At 37.2% G+C, this 21,494-nt stretch overlaps 1 protein-coding gene across 9 annotated transcripts in view; it reads right to left on the bottom strand.

The window, feature by feature from the left end:
• Positions 1-21,055, bottom strand: part of ZBBX (zinc finger B-box domain containing) — a 121,453-nt gene extending 100,398 nt beyond the window's left edge. For 3 of the 9 annotated variants that reach the window (XM_045037305.1, XM_045037309.1, XM_045037306.1), the window contains exons 1-5: positions 20,902-21,055; positions 19,443-19,523; positions 13,692-13,827; positions 8,813-8,926; positions 6,375-6,465 (exon numbers count right to left, since the gene is read on the bottom strand). In XM_045037305.1, the coding sequence (XP_044893240.1) occupies positions 6,375-6,465; positions 8,813-8,926; positions 13,692-13,759 (273 nt within the window). In that variant the 5' untranslated portion in view covers positions 13,760-13,827; positions 19,443-19,523; positions 20,902-21,055. Of the gene's footprint in view, positions 1-1,611; positions 1,940-6,374; positions 6,466-6,845; positions 6,970-8,812; positions 8,927-13,691; positions 13,828-19,442; positions 19,524-19,842; positions 19,982-20,403; positions 20,773-20,901 lie in introns of those variants that run through there. The other 6 variants (XM_045037310.1, XM_045037308.1, XM_045037307.1 and 3 more) reach the window with 6 other exon arrangements.
• Positions 21,056-21,494: the final 439 nt, after the last annotated feature.

The raw sequence follows: 21,494 nt of genomic DNA, 5'->3' as shown, positions 1-21,494 counted from the left end.
GCAGAAGCCAATATTATCTTATTTGTCTAATTCAGAGAACCACATGTTTAAGCATCACAGATTTAACCTTCAACATATTCGCTGTGATCCCTGACTTTCCTAAGATGTAGCCAAAATATTGAGTAAATAAGGTTCGCTTTACGTGTTTCAAAGAGTCACTTAAAATCCTTGGATCTTAAGATTTTAAGACATAAAACAGACTCACCAAGTGTACGTACTTGCCTTGGTCTTATTGAAAACCAACATTCAAAGTACACAAACGAGCATGGAGGAATGCTGCACACTGATACAGACACTGGCAATTCATGCCTAGTTTTCAATTTGCAATTTGCATGCTCAATTGCCCACTTTGTCCATGAGAATATGAGAACAACGGCTGCCTCTATGTCGATGGCTGTACCAACTGCAGTCATCTTTGAAAATTCAGGCATAATTATTCTCAGTGAATCTAGTGGTTTTGCCTCGAAAGGGCATTTTTTGTTCACATTCTTTAAGTGGCTGCTCAGATGCTATGTACCAAACATAGCAGAAAAGAAAACAGGATTGAAATAATCAATTTCTATGTGAATCACACTTTTACTTCTAAACTGGAAATGTTATACAAGTTACAGATAATTTAATCTCATTTTTCATAGCAAAATTGGCCACTATTATTACCTTAGTGGTACGTCTGAATTGCAACATGATCGATATGGTTATAGACTACCTGGGCAGAATGGAGATGCCAAAGCAAATTGAATCCATTATTAGGGAAATTTTATAATTTGTTTTTATTATTATGAATATTTTTCTGCTCTATAAACATGGCCATATTTACTCCAAATGATTCAAACTGCATAAAAATATTTCAGTGAACAAACTGCTAGCTGCTATTTTGAGGCAAATAGAATTTCCTCCTAAGTCTGATTTTTATCTGTTTGGGAAAGAGTTGAGGATAGAGTAGGGCTGGACCTGGGATACACACATAACGCACACACATCCATACGTATATACACGTGCAAACATACATGTATGTATATATGTATATGCACATACGTGTATATTCAAAACATCAGGAATCCAATATACTGAAGCCTATGCGGTATTCACCACTTATGCCTCCACCAGTAGATGCTGAAGGGGTACCATCAGGGTACAGGGCAGTTTAGTGGCAGTACCATACAGACATATCACCTGGGCCATCAGACTCAGGCTATGCTGTCACCATCAGCCTCCTTGGCATTGACAAATGCCTCCAAACACAACCAAGGTCCTAATCTGCCATGCTGGTCCCACGTTCCTCCCATGAGCCACCTTATCAAATATTCTCATTTGTAATCTAATTAGCTACTTAAACATTGCCATTTTCTATTGCTTGTCCTTCCATCCTGCCATTGCATAGAGCCCTTATTAAATAGCCATTTGTCTTATGTTTTAAACCCTTCCTAAAAACATCTCTTGCAAAAGTTCACGTTAACCAGACCCATCTTTCCTCAGACACAACTTTTTTCCAGAGAACTCTCCAGAGGAACTTAATTCCATTTCTACTCCCTCTCACTCATCAGGAGAGAAGAAAATTTTTCTCCCTGTTTGCTCCTCAGTGCTGCTTCCAGAATATTGCTCTGATCTCACCATTCAGCAAAGTTGCCTCTACTGAAGCTCCTCGCCATTCGTTTATTGTCTTTATCAACATCCAGGATCCTCCTCCACCGTAACTTCAGCAATCTGCTCAGTATTTCTCTCCATCACAGTTCTGGGTGATGATCGTGAAGACTTCAATGTTCATGTTCACCTGACATCCTGATGTTCAAAACCCTCCAATATGCTGACTACTCTGACCATCTGAGTCCCTCTTCGGACACCTGACCATTATGACCAAACCTTAAACCTAAGCAGCAATCTGAATGGTCACACCTTTAAAAGCCCAAAACTCAGAGTTCTTCAGTGCTAACCATGATCACCTTACCTTCTTCCTCTTAGACCTCCCATATCTACCAACCATTGTGATGAAATAATCCTGACTGGATCCCCCACAAATCCATGCTCTTATGGCACTTCAGCAGTCTCCTTACTCATTTCATGTTAAATCTCAATCATGATTCCCACAGTGCCTATGTCAAACTTTCTTCATTCCAAAAGACTCACATTTACCCCACTTCCCTTCCTTATTGTGAGATGATCCTGCCTTCAAATTTACTAAGAATGTTGAGATCTTCCCATTAAAATCTTTCCACAGCTCCCTGCCTTACCTCTTGTCAAATGCAATCTCTAAAAATTTACCTTTAGGGGCGCCTGGGTGGCGCAGTCGGTTAAGTGTCCGACTTCAGCCAGGTCACGATCTCGCGGTCCGTGAGTTCGAGCCCCGCGTCGGGCTCTGGGCTGATGGCTCAGAGCCTGGAGCCTGTCTCTGATTCTGTGTCTCCCTCTCTCTCTGCCCCTCCCCCGTTCATGCTCTGTCTCTCTCTGTCCCAAAAATAAATAAATGTTGAAAAAAAAAATTTTTTTTTTAAAAATTTACCTTTACTGCCACCTATTTTCTCTTCCATCTTTTTTATCAGATAAAATGTGTTCTCTTTCCATTGGTTAAGGTCTCCTTAATGAGCTGTCTCTTCAAAGACTAACCTCCAGCAATTGGCACCTCTCTCTCTTGCATCTTCAATCTTTCCTCCTCTAGTGAGTCCATCCCTCAACTACAAACTGGCTACATCTCTCTGATTCTGAAAAACAATACACAGTTGACTCTTGAACAATATGGGGGTTGGGGCACGATTTTTTGATCCCCCCCCCAAACTTAACTACTAATAGCCTACTGTTAACTGGAAGTTTTACAGATAACATAAACAGTCAATTAGCACCTATTTTGTATGCTATATGTATTATATACTGTGTTCTTACAATAAAGTAAGCTAGAGAAAAGAAAATGTCATTAAGAAAGTCATAACGTAGAAAAAATACATTTAAGTACTGTACCTACATTTATTGAAAAAATCTGCATACAAATGGACCTGCACTGTTCAAATCTGTGTTGTTCAAAGGTCATCTGTAATAAAGTCTTTCCTTGATCCTGTTAAATCCTTGAGAGGTCACGCTCTGTTCTCATTCTCAGTGCAACATTTGTCTTTACTCATTATCACCCACCTTTCTTTTTTTAACTGCTTGAAATGTATTTTTCCATCTAATAACCCAAACATCAAATCAGTGGGTTTTTTTTTTAATTTTCATTCTCCATAAACATTTTTTAGTGTGATCTTCAGCCAATGTTACAACTGGTTTCAGACATATAACTTCAACATTGCTTAAAACTCTATGAAGTAGTTAGCAAGTATTGTTATATATGTTTACAAATATGGTAACAGGAGCTCAGAAAAGTTCAGTGACTTGCCTAAAATCATAGAGCTAATGAAATGAGTCAGGATCTTAATCTATATAGACTAACACAGGATTTCTTGACCTTGATACCATTGACATTTTAGGACAAATAATTCTTTGTTGGGGGGCTGCCCAGTGTATTATAGGGTGAATAGCAGCACCCCTGGCCTGTAGCTACTACCTACCATTAACCAAAAACCACAAACCAGAAACTCTCTTGGTGGTGATAAAAAAAAATGTCTCCAGACATTGCCAAACATCTCCTGGGGGGCAAAGCTGTCCCCTTTTGAGAAACACTGGTCTAAAATCACAGTCAAAACTTTTCTCACCACACAATGTATAGAACAATGCTGACATCTCCACACTTTCTAAAATCACCCTCCTTTACCTTCGTTTTTTATGAAATCACATTACTTTGATTCTACTGCTACCATTCTTCCTCTTCTCAGGCTCCCTTTACTGGAGAGCTGGCAAATTAACTTAGAACCAGCCCGAAAGCCTGCATTCCAAATCTTGGCCCTGACTCTTGACCTTGAGCAAGTTAACTTCTTTGATGTTAAATTACTTCATCTGTGGAATTGGAAAAATAACAACTGCCTCTTAAGAGTGATATAAGCACTTAATGAGATAAAACAGGAAAAGCAGCTAAACTGTTGACTGGTATAAAATAGCGAATAAATATTAAAGTTCTCTTTTACCTCCATATTCCTTGAGCTTTATGCTTCCCACCTGCCCTCTCTGAGCTTTATCCTTTATACCTTTCTTCTCCTTTTTATAAGTTCTTAAGAAGCACATTTACTCCCTTGGCTTCAACTAACACATGAGAATTCAAACAAAATCCTAAATCTTCAAAATTGCTAGGCAGAACTTAAATGTCCTCAACAACAACAACAAGAGATTTAAACAGGTGAGGTGATGGACGTGTTAATTAACCTTATGGGTGAAATCTTTCCACAATATATACATACATCAAATCATCGTGTTGTACATTTTAAATTATCTTAATTATACCTCAATAAAGCTGGGAAAAGAAGGAGAAGAAGGAAGGAAAGAAAGAATGGAGGAAGGAAAGAAAGGAGGGAAGAAAGAAGGAGGGAGAGAGGGAGGGATCTCTAAGTCCCAAACTGTTTTCCAACCTCCTTCTTTACTTCCTAGTCAATCCAGCCTGGAATATCAGTTATACATTTGAATTCCTCCTTTTCTTTCTCATTGCTTTTTTGGTTCCACAGTTTTATTCATTTTACTTTTGCTACATTCGAATACAGACTCTTCTCATTTGACCTTTAGATTCTTTTAATAGTCTTCTAAATAGTCCATTGGCCTCTATAGTAGTGGCCTCCAAAGTAGCATGTATGCCTGCTTGAGGGAGCTCAAGAAAAATCCAGAAAGTAGAAGAGAATTTCTATTTATGTTTATGCCATCCTTAACTAATGTCTATATTTTGTCTCACAATGCACGTGATATATTAGTAAACTATTATGTATATAAATAAATTCTATTCATAAACAAATAAAAAGTTCATGTATAGAAAAGTCCATGCTCAAAATACATTCTTGATGTATGTGGACATGATCAAAACAGTTTTGATATCATTTGTTCTATACTCTGTATTTATAAACTCCAAATGCACTCCATATTTAAACAATATCAGCCACCTTAAGTCATTACCTTAATCTTAACTATCCTCCTGCTCAAAAACTGTCCAGGAATTCCATTCCCACAGTGAAAACGCCAAGACTCCTAACTCTGGTATTCAAGACCTTCCCTCCTGCCCAGTCTCACTTTCTACACCCACCTTCTACAGCTCTCCAAACCCCATGTTTCCACATCTTTTGACTCAATTATGAGGTTTGTGGGGACTGGCATTATTATTTATTCATCATTTTTTCCTTACAAAGACATCTAGGAGACTCTCAAATATTTGTAGAACTAAAGTATTTTTTCCCAAGCACAGATGGTTCATATACTAAATAGTTATGACAAAAATTACATACTGACTTAATCTATAAATATTTTCATATGCACATTATCTTTCACATTGGATGAGGATCTCCTTGTGAACAAGGATAATGCACTATATGACAAAGGAGGCACTGAACAAATGTTATTGAATAAATAAGTCAATAATCACAAAGTCAGCATTTTTAATATGTTATAGTTCAATAATATCTGAAACATGGAATGCTATCTCAGAAAGATAATGAAAAATGGGAAGTGGACTATAAAACTTTTAATCCCAAAATTAAAGAAACATATCTCAGTAAGAGAATGACAGTAAAGAACAAAATGCTTTTTTGAAGCCAAAAACATTAGAAGCACCAAGTAAGATGTTTGTAGATGCCAACTGGCCCAAAGAAAGTTGGATGACAGGTATATAAAAAATAAAGAGGAGTATATAAGCTAAAACTTACAAAGTCACGGATCTTGTGCTAAACAATCCAGAAACAAAACAGCTTTCCCTACATAAAGTCACTCATCTGATTTTAACCTTACATATAATCTAATGTTATATTTTACGACACACAGTTAAGAAAAAGGAATTCTACAGCTGGGAAACCTGAAGGCAGCCTTTCCTCAGGTATCTCCACACATGGAGTCAACAGTATATGAATAATAATTATTCAAGTAGAACATAAACACATGAAACAAATGTGATCTAATAAAAAGGCAGGAAAAAAGTCTGTCCTTCGTTACATCAAATAACCTAGCTTTCACTTTAATATATAACCACATAGTTGTATTTCACATACTTGAAACCAAAACTGAACTGCATGAAGAAAATTCAGTTTAGAAAAATTCTACTCAATATGAATTTTTTAAAATCAACTTGTAGATGAGAAACAAATATATCTGAATAATGAAAGCTACATATTAACCCATAAAAATTAATCACAATCTAATAATATGTGAAGTTGTTAAAATAAGATTAGTGCGTTCTTAAGTATGGAAGGGAATACAAGATCTAAAAATTAATTTATATCTCTTTACTTGGTAAATTCCCTGAGAATCAAATGGTATTTTCTTACCTTAATAATATTTCCTTTACTTTGTGACATTATGTGTGATTGATTACTCAATTTTCCCACTTGCCCAGATTTCCAGTGATATCCACTTGACCTTCAGTATATATAAATAGAGGACAAAATGTAATTACTAAATACATTTCTCCTTTTAATGAAAACAAATATATTTTCCCTGTTTGAAGAAATGAAATTCAGTCATTAACATGTAACAGATCACCACAAAAGGAAAATGAAATATCAATAATGCCACGATAGCCTTGGTAATTCTAAAATATAGCTCTACCATATTTGGAACTTTTGAGAAAAAATGAATAAAAGTAAAATGTCCAAACACAGATGAAGAATTTCATTTTTTAGACATTTACAATGACTAACGATACCTTTACTGATTTATAGGAAATTTTGCAGGTTGCCATGCAGTTTTAAAAGCTAAGGGTCCACAGGTATAAAGAGGAAAAGGAAGCAGAACAATACCGAAAACAGAAGATGTACTAAGTGATGAATCCCATATTTAAGACTACAGATCAGCTCCCACACTGAAAGGTAAAGAGAAGGCAAAGAAGGCGAAGTGTTTAGTTGATGGCTTTCAAAGCACTTTTGAGTCTCACAGAATTTTTTGAAGTCAACAGGGCAGAAATCCAATTCTCCCTTAAAAAAAATAATGAGGCAAAACTTGGCCAAGGTCACAGAGACAATAAATAATAAAGTCAAGGTCAGAACACTGAACTTCTATCTTCCTGACCAATGAGTGGCAGGTTCTCATTCTGGCTATAACATTTATTATCTTTGTGGCCTTAGAAAAACACTTAACTCTTATGAAAACTCCATCAAGCTTTAGAACATTTTTAAAAACATCCCCAACTAATGAAAACACACTCTTGAGTCTGATTTCAGGAACTCTGATTCACAGATATTTCATTATCCATTGAGAAGTGCAAACTAAGCTCATCGGATCATTATAATAACAGCAACAAAATATACAATATACTTTGTCACCTGGGATGACATATGACATTGAGATGCTTGATTAAATCAATGTTCTGGTTATTAGAGGGAGTGTATGTATGTGTCATGAGTATTTTCCAAAGAGTCATACTTTAAAGATAAATACTACTGGAGATATAGTAAATTCTGAATTTTCTTTAATGGTTCAGAAGATATTTCATAGATATTTGATGATCATCCCTTGGAGCACCAAACAAAGCAAATTTAATATACAAAAAGCCTGGCAATATTTAGTACCAGCCAAAGCACATGAGACATGAACTGTCATTCTCTGTAGGAAAAAGTTATACATTTTTGAAGCCTATTTGAAAGACAATTTCTCCAATATCTACCAAGATCTAAACTGCATATATAGTTTGACCTAAAATTACACAGGTAAGAATTTAACCCTTTGATACTCTTGCATATGTAAGCAAAATATATATATAGAAGCATATTCATGGCAGCATTTATAATTATAAAATAGGGAATATTTAAATAAAGATGTCAAAAATATGCAAAGAAATATTACATAGCCATTAAAAGAATGAGATCACTTGTGTACTGATGTGGCAACAGCACTAAGATATATTAAGTAAAAAAAAAAAATAGAGTATGAATCATTTTATAGATAACCTCACTTGTACAAACATAAATGACAAGTCAGATATACACACACACATTCATACACACACGCACATATATATACATATATGCTTATACAAAGATAAGATATTTGTGGTGGGGAAAAAAAAACCTTAATTATTAAAAGCAGTGCTACAAATGGGCTGGGAGTAGCCCAGAGCAAAGAAGATATCATTTCCATTACAAAACTATCAATTCTGTTTGATTTGTGTCATATAGATTTATTATTTGTGTAATAAAGGACAATTCTCAGTAAGATGAGCACAGATACAAAGCACAATATTGGAGAGTGCTCATTAATAAAATTTCAGCTAAAGCGCATTCATCTAAAAATATTTTAAACATACTTGAGGGTTTGAATGATTCTTATATACGAACATGTAAACTCCTGCCTCCCAAAAGTTTTTCATAAATAAAAATGACCTTAAACATAAACTGGTGATCTCCTACGGATGGCACTTTTATGACAGTAAAGGCTGTGTTGTTGTGCTAAACATCTCAGGCTACGAATGGTTCAGAAGAGTCACGTAAGAAGAGAAATAAGAAAGTGTAAGACCAAAGAACATTCAAACAACAAAACAAAAACAAAAACAAAAAACCAAACACAAGTAATGGTTATTTTAAAAAGCAGCATGCCTTCTATAAAGGACACAAATAGAAAAAGTAGGAGAAATTTAATACTATTTGTTCAACAGGAAAAGCCAGAAATCATTCATTCAAGGCAGATCTTTGTTGAAATGACAAGGATATATGAAACATTTCCTTACACAACTCAGTTTGTTCCTCTCAAATCCCCTAAAAATGTCACTTACCCTCTTTCTTCCTTTTCTCTGCTCCAAATTGATTGGAATTCCTGTAGTTTCTTTTCCATTTGTTGGTTCTCCAACTCTAACTGTATCTTCTCCATCCTCAGTTCCTGAGCATTTCTGAGTATTAGTTAAACACAGAATGTTCATTTGTGGGAAACAAACAAAAACAAGGCAAAATAATTTTATATAATCTTTTGCCCTTAATTAAAATTATGAATAGTAAATAAGTGATGGAGTATCCTAATTACTTCCTTTGCATTCTGTGAAATACAGTTTCTAAAGTTAGCATTTGCCTCCCATTAACATTCTCCTTAAGGTATGTAACTCTTCAAATGTCAGACTTTTGTTTTTCCTATTACACTGCGAGAGATTTCAAATCATAATTCACTTTCCATATGAACTCTGTCTTCGTATATGCACAAATATCTATACTATATAAATAGAAAGCAAAAGACAAAACATTTTCTAATTTTCATACTGCCTTTCCTCTAAAGAATTCAAGTAGTTGGAAGAATACTGTTTAAAGTATCTAATCTTTTCTCTACAGAATACACATTTTTGCTGACCTGATCATCTTAGAAACCTTCAATAAATTTCTACCTCTATGTTGTATAATACAAAGGAAGCAAGAAAGAGAATGAGAGAGAGAGAGAGAGAGAAAGAAAGAAAGAGAAAAAAGGAAAGAAAGAAAGAAAGAAAGAAAGAAAGAAAGAAAGAAAGAAAGAAAGAAAGAAAGAAAGAAAGAAAGAAAGAAAGAGAAAGAGAAAGGGAGAAAGCAGAGCCTGTTTAGGGCCTATTAGGGAGAAAGTACCCATTGAGGGCCTCTGTACAGGAGCTATTACATTAAAGGGATTGAATATGAACTGGGCCAAGTCTCACCTATTGTTTCCTCTGAAAGAAAGCAGTAAAAAAAGAACTTTTTGAGGACAGAAGAGAGCCCCCTTACAGATTCTTGTGCAAGAGATTTTGATAATAATACCTGAAGCTCATCGAACATTTGACACAAGCCATTTTCTTCATTTTACAGTTCTGGTCTCTTGTCAGTATTGGTCACTGTGTTCAATAGGTCTATGCCAACCTAGTTCTCTAGCTTTTATTATCTATCATGAGTTTAAATCTCTTTCATCGTTATTACATTAGTGTTTGACTATAATCAAGTAGTGTGCGTCCCCAAGGATTCAATGACAAGCAATCAAAATAAGAATAATGGAAATGAGAAAAGGCCACTAACTTATATAAACAGTCACCAAAAAGCAAGCGCCAAAGCGGACACAATCCAGAGAGGTACATGGAAAGTTAAAGGAGGCAAACCACTCTGCCAGTGGGTTCAGAGAAGCTGGTAAAGATACTGATGGAGAGACACTATTTTCACTTTATCCATTCCACAAGGAGTACTTCAGCCCTTAGTACAAACAAGGACTGTGGTGACAGGACATGTAATAGGAGGTGAGAGGATATGAGACCCAGTGGAGATTCCAGTACAGAGAGGAACACAGACACACATGAAGGTAAACGAAATATGGTTATAATGGTGCTGTCACTGGAGAAGTACCTGGAGGTACCCGAACACACAGGGCACATGCCCAGCTGAAGAGATGGCAAGAGCAGTTCCTGGAGAAAGTGAGGTCTGAGCTGAGCCTCAGGGATGAAAGGACCTTGGGGAAGTCAAAGGGAAGTGGGGAGAGCAATGTTCTAAGAAGAGAGAAAAGTGTGGGCACAGGGAGAAACAGGTGATATGTGGGTCAAGGCCCCAGAGGTTCCACATGACCAGGCATTCTGTGAAGGAGGGGGAAGTGGTAAGAAATGGAATTGCTGATGTGGAGGGTGACCAGATCATGAAGGGCCATGTAGGCCATGATGAGGATTTGTATTCTGTAAGTGATGAGAACCATCAAAGGTTTTTAACAGAATTGATTTTAGAAAGACCACTCTGACTACAGAATGGAAAATTAGAGGGTGTAAGGCTGAAAGGCAAGTCAAGGCCGCCAGTTGGGATACTATTTCAAGAAGCCTAATAATAGAGAGATGATGCTGGTCTGACTGGATAGAGACAATGGAGAGAAAAATGGGAGCATTTGACAACTCTAAGGAAATAGAATTAACTGGACTTGGAGACTGACCAGAAGCAGAGGACTCACCAGGAAAGAGAAAGGAAAGAATCTAAGACAATCATAGGGTTCTTACTCGGGCAACCAGGAGGATAATGATGCCTAGATCACTTTGCAATGGAATGGGGAAATAGTTTAGGATTGATACCTGAGCTGGTCTCCCCTCTCAAAGTCTCAATGGCCCACAACACTTTTCACATGGCTTCCAGAGGAAGAGTTTGAAGAGTACAAATGTGATTGTGTTACTCACTTGCTTAGAAAACTTTTAATGTTTTTGAAGTCCCCACTGTGGTAGAGGAAAGGAATGAGACTGGAAAAAAAAAAAAAAGAAAAAGCCAGCTTACTGACCAAGTGTTCAAGTTGATGGGATGCTATGGGTCTGAAATAAGACATGCATTCCTCCTGGAAACAGCTTCAGACACAGAGTGGGGTGGAGCGGGGGGGGGGGGGGGGGAGGGGCATGTGGTGCAGGTAAGGCCACTGAGGAAAACTAAGGTTGATCCTGCAGAAACCAGGTTAACCCAACAAATGCAAGGGCCAGAAATAACCTACTGAAATGAGCTGGGGGGCTGGGAAAGAGAAAGACAAATGTTGGAGAACACCAAATGTCAGACAAGGTCAAGATAATCATTAAGATAGTATCAAATGAGCAGAGGCTTGGAATAAGGAAAGGGTAAGAAAGGGAACTCCAAAGATACTAACATAGAGTGGGTGTTCCTGTCCTAGCTTTTGTAGGTTGCTGATCATGGGTGGATCAGAGTCCTAAAGGCCATGAAACAGTGATTCCCCCTCCCTTCCAAAATAAATTCCAAACTCCTTAGTGTGGCACAGAGGTTAATTTACTATCTATGCAATCCTTCCCTTCTCTCCAACTCTGTTCTCTGTCCCATAAATTGCTGCATGTGTCTGAAAGTTCCCAAAGTATATGGCCTCTGTGCCTTTGCACAAGTTTTCCCCAGTAGCTACCCAAATAACTGCATCTTTCAGGCAAAGCTTGGTGACCTCCTCACCCCTGCCCCAGCAGTTTATGCTTTCTCATCATACCATGCTTCACAACATACTGTAAATGTGATTCTATCTATTCACATCCTCCACAAGCTACCTGAGAGCAAAGGTTGTGTCTTCTTACTTTTATGTCCACCATTCCCTATCACAGTGTGTAGAATACATGCAATTAATGTTTGTTGGATGAATGGTTTGTAAGTATACAAACACAGACTTGAAACATATGACCATAATCAAATTATGTACGTCCCCTTTTCTTTTTACACAAAAAAAGGAAAATTGGTAATAGTAGCAATGGGATTGCTCTCCCTCCCACCAAAAAATGGTAAAAATAATACAGATGATACTGAACAATAGGAGTTTGAACTGCATGGGTCCACTTACACACAATTGTTTTTGATAAATACAGTACGGTATTGTCTTTTCCCTTCTTTACGAATTTCTTAATAACATTTTCTTTTCTCTAGCTTACTTTTTTGTAAGAATACATTATATAACACATATAACATACAAAATATGCATTAATTGACTATTTATACTACCCATAAGGTCTCTAGTCAAGAGTAGGCTATTGGTTGTTAAGTTTTGAGGGTGTCAAAAGTTCTGTGTGGATTTTTGACTGTGCTAGGGGGTTAGTGTCCCCAATCCTTGTTGTTGCTCAAGGGTGAACTGTACTGAGATTGCCATATATTTGTATAACATTTTCCAGCTTACACATGCTCTTACACACAGTTATCTCAAAAGTGAAGGAAGAATTAGGAAAGTCTGAAGACACTGAATAACCACAGGACTGTTGATCTGATTCAGGGAACTCAAAACAGATTAAAAATTGACAGTCTGGGGGCACTTGGGTGACTCAGTTGGTTAAGCATCCGACCTCAGTTCAGGTCATGATCCCACCATCTGTGAATTTGAGCCCCGCATCAGGCTCTGTGTCGACAGCTTGGAGCCTGGAACCTGCTTCATATTCTGTGTCTCCCTCTCTCTCTGTCCCTCCCCCCACTGCATCTTGCTCGCGCTCTCTCTCTCTCTCTCTCTCTCTCTCTCTCTCTCTCTCAAAAATAAAAACATTAAAAAAAAATTTTAATTGACAGTCTGTCCCCAACCCAGACTGACTGACCCTTACTGATTTCTGAGAGGAAGGCCTTGGGAATTTCCAGTGACACTAGATGATCTCAAAGGGAAGCAGTATATTGAAACTTCCCATACCCCTGCCATGTCATAAAATTCCCAAAATACCAGAATTGCCTGGTTCTAGCTGAATGCGTTCACAAGGCAATCCAAAACAGATGGTATCCTTCCAAGACAAAGATGAATTCAACATACTGTCCCTTAATAGGTGAAGTGCAGGGATAGTTAGTACCCTCTATTCTCTATTTAAAGGTCTCTCAGCCCAACAGTCTCCGTAAATTTCAGGGTCTTTCAGTTTCTTTAGGGTGATTCTTTTTAATTCTGAATAAGTGTCACAAAACTATTTGTAACTTTCTGTTCGACTGCTTCAATAGTCAATAAACCCAAACTTCATTTATCACTTTTCATTTTGATATTGTGGCAGAAATAATTTTAGTCCTCATTTTTTAAACTATTAGGGATTTAAAATATTTCAAACCTACTCTCTTATAGATAAAAATGCACCGATGTAAAGAAAATGGAGGAAAGAACTCAAAAATTTAAGTTCAACTCTACACAGCCTCATATAAAAAAATACTTTAAATTACAGATATGTTAGCAATTATTTTTATTTAAGTAATAAATATATATACACTTACTTGTATTTTAGTTTTACGGAATTTCCAGGTTTCCCCCATGGAAGAACTACAAAATCTTTGGTGTTCATGATTACTGCCTTTTTTTTCCCCTGCTGTCTTGATATTATCTAAAACTTATTGTGATTTGCAAAAACATCTGAAAAAGTAGCAGACAAAAGAATAATGTCAGAGTAAAGCAGTTAAATTACAAATCAAAACTACATACAATTCAGACAGGTTTTAAAAACAGAAATTGTTATGAGGGGAAAAAGTTGAATCAAAGGCTAAACAATAAATACACATATGCTAAATATATCATAAGTTTGACAAATATTGATATACTAATGAAGTTATAAATATAGCATATATGATAGAATTAAAATTTTACCAATAATTATATAGCAAAAGACTGCGGAAATAGTCAATTGAAAGTGAAGAATGTGAGGTGCCTGGGTGGCTCAGTCGGTTAAGTGTCCGACTTCGGCTCAGTTCATGATCCCATGGTTCGTGGGTTCAAGCCCCACGTTGGGCTCTGCTGAATGCTTGCTACTTGCTCGGAGCCAGAAGCCTGCTTCAGTTCTGTGTCTCCTTCTCTCTCTGCCCCTCCCCCACTCGTGCTCTCTCAAAAATAAATAAATGTAAAAAATTAAAAAATTAAAAAGGAAAGTGAAGAATGTACTCATTAAGACAAGTACATACTCTGTCTCTTTCTATGGTGAAGAGTATAAAAATATAAATCAGGTTTTGTTTTCATCCAAAAATAATATCCAAGGCTAAATATAGGAAAAAGAAAAGAACCTTAGAGATACAATCCAAACTCAAAACCTTTTTTTGTTCATATGTGGTAATATAAAATGAGAATTAAGGTATGTAATAATTACCCAGAGGCATTCTAATATCCTCATTCATCAAAGAAAATTTTAATGATGCTCTTTGCCTAAGATCAGAAATTAGCATATTTAGAAAGAATTTTTCAACAAGAAATGAAACAAAGAAGATTTTCTGCCTAACTCCAAGTTAACCAGAAAATTAAATTATTCAGAACACCCTATTTCCTGAGTATCCCAATTATTCATGGTTCTATAATAATTTAGTCTGTAATGCTGAATTACTGAATCACATGCACAACCATTAGGTTTTTATACGAATAAAAATTTCCAAATTCTGAACGCCCTTAAAGAAATATGAGGGCCATTGCCATAGAGTCCATAGTCTTAAATGGACAAACCATTTGATACTGCTGGTTTTTATATGTGTTTCCTATGTACTTAAAACCCCTATAAATATTTCCTAAGCTCTGCTATATGCAAGGCACTGTGTTAAGAGGCATGGAGTCAAGGCCCAAGGAGATCTGTTGACTGGCTCAAATGGCATAGAGTCAAAAAGGGCATATAAGACCTACATATAAAAGCCACAAAATAGGGTAGAAATTATAAAGTCCATAAAACTTACAGATATGATAATATAAGAAGAGAGAGAGAATTCAAGCTGGCTAGCATTTAAAGTGGCATTTTGAGGAGAATGAGGGCTTATATAAAAAGATATGGACTGGATGAACACTTCATAATATGAGAAAGAACAGCTCTTGAATGGGGACTAATGACTGGCTCCATTTGGTTGATATTCGGGTTACATGGAAGGGGAAAAGTGGCATAAATTTGGACATTTAGGCTGCAGCTCAATAATGAGTGGCTTTAAATGCCAAGTTAAGGCATTTGGAATTCAATATGTAGCTAATAAGAGGCACTGAAAGTTTTAGAGGGAGAACAGAAAATAAGTCTAGAAGCTTTGCTCAAAAACTTAAGGAGAGAAGGCATCAGAATAGGAGTAACCAAATGGAAGGTTATTGTCACATGGAAGTCTACATAATCAAATGTGCAATTCTTCAGTTTTGTTCCTTTGGGACACCATATCATAATTTCAATGATGCAACCACTGATCAAGACATTTTTGGAATACCTCTTTGAAACCTCCTGCAGAGTCTGTCATATACCCAACAAACATACAAATCTACTTTGTTGTGGCTCATTTAAAACTAAAAATTATAGTGCTATATGCTAACTAATTTGGATGTAAATTTAAAAAAATAAAAAATTAAAAAAATATATATTGTTTGGCAGGAGTGAATACTTTATTCATTCAAATCTAGTTTCAAGTTATTCTACCTCCAAAAAATCAAATCTACCCTGAAAGGGTAGATTTTTACTACCTTGGAGAAAATTCTGAAGGAATTTATTTCTGAAGATAATTTCAAATAGAATTATACAAAATAATTTTATATTATAAGAAATGTAGTAGATGCATCATAAGACTAAGTGTATTTGTGCCTTCAATAAACACTTGTGGTGTTTTTTTTTTTAATTTTTTTTTAAGTATTCACTTTTGAGAGAGAGAGAGAAAGAGAGCCGGGGAGGGGCAGAGAGAGAGGGAGACACAGAATCCAAAGCAGGCTCCAGGCTCTGAGCTGTCAGCACAGAGCCAGACACGGGGCTCAAACTCCCAAAAACGCGAGATCATGACCTGAGCTGAAGTTGGATGTTCAACCAACTGAGCCACCCAGGCACCCCCGGTAAACATTTATGTAGCTACTCCTTCCTGACCTGTTTATGGGTACTGATATCACAATGGTAAACAAGATACAGTGTTTTCCCTCAAAGAACTCAAAATCAAAGGGAAAGCCACACAATGACAATACCATGGAACATTCCAACAGAAGGAAATACTTAGGAGGGACATTTAACTCGGACTCGTTTCTTAAGTACCAAGTCCTCTCTCTCAAAGCTAAAATGAATGTCAAAGAAAACTAAAGATAACCCCTGGAAAACTAAGATTTGGTTTGCTTTTGCGGAGGGAGGATACATCATCTTCTACCCCTTCCTTGTAGGTAAAAACTTTGTCTCACTTAAAAAAGACTTCAGGAATAATCCTACTCAAAAAGAGTCTCTATCTCTTTTTGATCATTATTTGGAAATCCAACTGCTGGACCCTAAGTCTACTGTGATAAATTTTTCAAGAAGACTTTCATACTGTTATCATTGCCACCATTATCAAAAAATAAAGTCAAAAATTATACGTGGGTTTTTAACTGTGTGGGGTGCTGGTGCGCCTAATCCCCCACATCGTTCAATGGTCAGCTGTATATGTACGTATGCATAAAGCTGAACGTACACATGAAGACTGAAATGAATAAAAAAAGTCTGTAAATTTCATTAGGATGAGATGATTCAGATTTATAGCTCTGCTGATAATGTGATTTAACCAATAAATGGTCTTATTTGGGGGCATTTCACTTCATTGAATGCAATTAGTAAGGCTCCCTCTCAGTTAAATGTTTTATCAAGTCACACACATAAACCAATTTTCTCGTATGAAGAGAAAAGCAAGATTATAATTGTGAGTCATGCTGTTCCGCCTGTTTTCTTTCATAAAACCAACAGAGAATTAGTCACCTTTCTTGGGACAGCAAGGAGATAATAATGTCAGCAGGAAGAATAGCAAAGCACAAAACTTTAGTCATTTAATGGAATCAGGGAAATAGAGATAAACTCCCTATTATGCAAACTTTGTAGTTCCACTTGTCCTTAGGTGACTCAATTTTTTTTTCTGATAATTAAATACCAAAGGTTTAATAGTTATTTGGAAAATGTTCTTGTTAACTGACTTATTAGACTGCATCATTTTTCTGTCCCCAACCTGTTTCTCCCCACATGTGTACAGATACTATGACCCAATATTGTCCATGATGGTTTGATTCTCCTTCTACATAAGTTCTCATCCTGGGAATGCAACTCAAGTATCAAGGCCGGCTACCACAGAATGGAAACAAGGAAATTATGATGATTTATACTCCTAGAAACTCAGAGCATTTATTAAGAGTTGCCATAGTCTTCTAGAATTTGCCATGACACCACTGGCAGAATGGGAGGTTTGGGAAACCACTGTTTTCAAGATAGGACAGTTTTTGTAACTGAAAACTTATCTAAGATTAGCTGATTAGTCTAATGACCTGAAATCATCTTAGACTTGAAAATTCAAAAGCCAATAAATAAGAATTTTTCCTTACTTTGACACATATTTTAAGTTCCAAAAGCCAACTCTCTTGGATGGACTAATATGTTTGCCATAGCACTTAGAAATCAGATACCCAAGCAAGAAATATTAAATAAAAATGAATTTCAATAAAAATGGTAGTTTTAAATTCTTAAAAAGAATTGTATCTTGGGGCGCCTGGGTGGCGCAGTCGGTTAAGCGTCCGACTTCAGCCAGGTCACGATCTCGCGGTCCCTGAGTTCGAGCCCCGCGTCAGGCTCTGGGCTGATGGCTCAGAGCCTGGAGCCTGTTTCCGATTCTGTGTCTCCCTCTCTCTCTGCCCCTCCCCCGTTCATGCTCTGTCTCTCTCTGTCCCAAAAATAAATAAAAACGTTGAAAAAAAAATTAAAAAAAAAAAAAAGAATTGTATCCTTATTCTAAATATATATATATATATTTAAATATTTTTAAAAATCTAAGGAAAAGACTGATAATACATGATCCCTGGCATAGTGTCTTGTGCTTTAGTGGCCCACTAAATAAATATATGCCACTTTCTACTAGCACAGGCCATGAAAGTAAATCAGGTGCTGACTTCTCAGCTGCACTTAACCTTTCAGCCAACCAACACAGCTGATAAACGCTGCTTCAGGGGATTAAATAGTGCCCATGGCACCCATTTTTTTTTTTTTTACCTTATACGTGAAGGTTCCATTGAGAGCCATTAAGAAAGTTTGCTTTCACTCTCAAGGGGCAAGGTATCTTTTTAAAATAGCTGTCAACTAAAAATGATAAGTAATGTTAAAAGATGCTAGGTTTAAGTTCAGAGGACCTTTGTGTTAGAGTGGTCTCTGAGCCTGTTTATCCATGTATTAAATGATAAGAATTCCACCCCCACCCAATTTGCAGGATATCAAACAAAAGGACTCTAATTTATGGTCTGTAAATCAGCGGGCTCCTTAAGGGCCACCAGAGAGCTCCGGGTTCAGAGAAGGGGCAGCGTTAGAAACTACCCTGAGAAGGGAATGAGGGAACATCAAGGTTTTTCTCAAACCACAGCTTCTCTGACTTCATCGGTTTTCATAAGGAGCCTCTGAGTCAGATTTAATATAAATAGCTTAAAAAATGTTTTAAAGGCACAACGTAAATCAATACACAATTATTATCATCTGAAAACTTCATATGATTACAAATAGCAATGAAAGTATTTAATTCATAAATTAAATTCAGAATCCTAAGCTCTTTTATATTTATCTATCCTACCCATTCTCATACAATCCACTATTATCCTAAGTGGTCTCTTCTGAATATCTTAGAAATGGGAAAATTAAGGAAAGATTGGTGACAAAGCCAGAAAGTACAATTTTATTCCCAGTCCTGTTAGCTCTTAAGACTTGAAATCTAAATTGTTCTACATCCTTAAAATGATGAATTCATATCATTCGTATTCTTCTCCCTTTCATATTCTTAACCTGTCATTAAAAGGAAATGTAGAGAAAGAACTGTTTGGCATCAGATTACCTTCTAAATTTTACAGTAATGTTTTTAAACACCGGTGAAAACCTTTTGGGTTTCAAATTGCCTCCATGTAATACAAGGTTATAAATTTCTTCTCTAAAACTTTTCCCCTTACCCAGGAGGAAAAAAAAAATTACTCATCTACTCTGTTTGGTACTTGAGAGCTTCAATTATGCATTCTAATTTTCCTAAGCATTATGCTTTATTTTCCACTTTTCTGCTCACCAAGTTTTATTCCATTCATTGCCAGGTTGGAAGGCCACCTCTAGGATGCAGATTTCTTCCATCAAAAGTGAACTTCTCTTTCTGTAAGAACATCATGCGTATTACACTCATTTGCTATTATATGCTTCCTTGTGCTATTTTTTCGGCTTTGTTTTTATAGGTGCGGTTTCCATGAGCATCCCAAATATTTGAGGGCAGTCCTGCCACTGATCTTTGAATCCCCAGCAATTAGAAGAGTGCCTACATACAACATACTGCCAATAATAATATGCTAACTTGTAAATATTTAGCTTTTTCCTACTGCTTTGAATTTATTGCACAATCTTATGAAAAAAAATTAAACAAACACCCTCTTTCCCACTTCAAAATCTTTTCGTTTTCTTTTTTCCATGTATCCTACCAGACTCTGGTGAACATTCAACAAATATAGGAACACCTCTTCTGTGCCAGGTATCAGATTAAGCTCTGAAACACAAGGTGAGCCAAACAGGTATAGTACCAATCCTCACTGAACTTGTAGTCTGGTGAAAAGAGTAGGAAAAAATTAAAAAGCAAATAAAATAACTGTGGGAAGTACGAAGTGTTTTGAAAGAAATAGACAAAAGACTTAGCTACCTACAAATAAATGTGTAATACAACTGGAAATATCATGGGAGGTCAGGCAGGCCTCTATGTAGGTTATAAAATAAGGTGATACAAAATAAGGTGGGGTTTTTGTTCTTATTTTTGTTTTCATTTTCCATAAGCATACAGTTTGCATAGTTTTAATCCTGTGTAGCTTCAAATACATACGACTTCTTTTTAATGAGTCTTGCTAACTCTGGATTTAAAAAGTCAGGCTATAAAAAAAAAATACATAACTGAACCCATATATGAGCACCTCTAGTGCCGACTTGGGGACAGAAGGAAAAAAAAAAAACTCCCACAGCTTCAGATTTCTTAGGAATCTGCCACCCCTCACCTTGGGAAGCACGGACTTCTATAATACAGCGGGTACCTGTGGCCACCCAGGCAGAAAGCAAGCTACAAAAGGGGATGTCCTACTGGATTGCCACAGAACCAAATTTCTCCTAAGACACCCCTGACTTCAAAGGATAAAAAAAAAAAAGGGTAGCGTTTGAAAAGGTCAGGTTGTAGAGGGGGTATAATTGACAAGGCCCCGGTTTTCTTGCCTGGGGGTTCACTCTCGGTTCACCTCACAGGCTGGAAAGTTCTTTGTTTATAGAAAAAGAGTTTTATCCTGAGGCCAAGGCCGTGTCTTGCAGCCCGTGGGCCTGGCACTGTGTCGGGCACACGGCAGCGCTCAGCAAACACCTACAGGGCCGGCACCCCAGCCCCACCCGGAACCCGGTCTACTTTCCCGCCGTCCCGCCATGCTCCCCGCACCCGGCGGACCCGCCGGTCGCCACTCCGCCCCGCCGCCCGCCCACCATAGTCATCTGCAAACCTGCTGACCCACCTGGAGACCCCAGCCGCCTGCGTCACCACCGCCTGCTGGAGCTATCCGGAGCTTCCGCCTCGGTCTCCTTGGTTACCGCGTTGACTCGGTAGCCATAGCAACCAGAACACTTGGTCCTGCCGCCATTGACCAGCAGAGGGCACAAAGGAGCCCTGACGCGAGTGGGAAGCAGGGAGAGGAGCTGAAAGAATAGAGGAGAGAGAAGAGAATGCAGGAGAGCAGGGACAGGGAAAGGACCTTCTCAGACAGGACAGGGCTGAGGAACCCAGCAGGCCTTGAAGGCTTCCTGCTGGAAGGGCTCCTGCCACATTCCAACCACTCTTCTAAGAGTTTTATCTGTAATATTTAATTCATCCTCTTAACGGCCCAACTTATACCTAAGAAAATCAAGGCACAGAAAGTTTGAATAACGACCCAAAATTACAAAACTAGAAAATGGCAGACCCAAGAAGAATAACCCAAGCAGTTTAGAACTCCCACATATGTGCTCTGTTCAACTGATTATCAAAGGTCAAAATAGGTAAAACCAATACTAGAATCTAGGGCTCAAGAGCTTTCTTTATACCCAAATATATGACCCATGGTGTGTGCGA

Source organism: Felis catus, chromosome C2 (genome assembly GCF_018350175.1).
Source record: "Felis catus isolate Fca126 chromosome C2, F.catus_Fca126_mat1.0, whole genome shotgun sequence".
Lineage (NCBI taxonomy): Eukaryota > Metazoa > Chordata > Mammalia > Carnivora > Felidae > Felis > Felis catus.
Note: the sequence above shows the minus strand (reverse complement) of the source record. Positions and strands in the feature narration are given on the sequence as shown.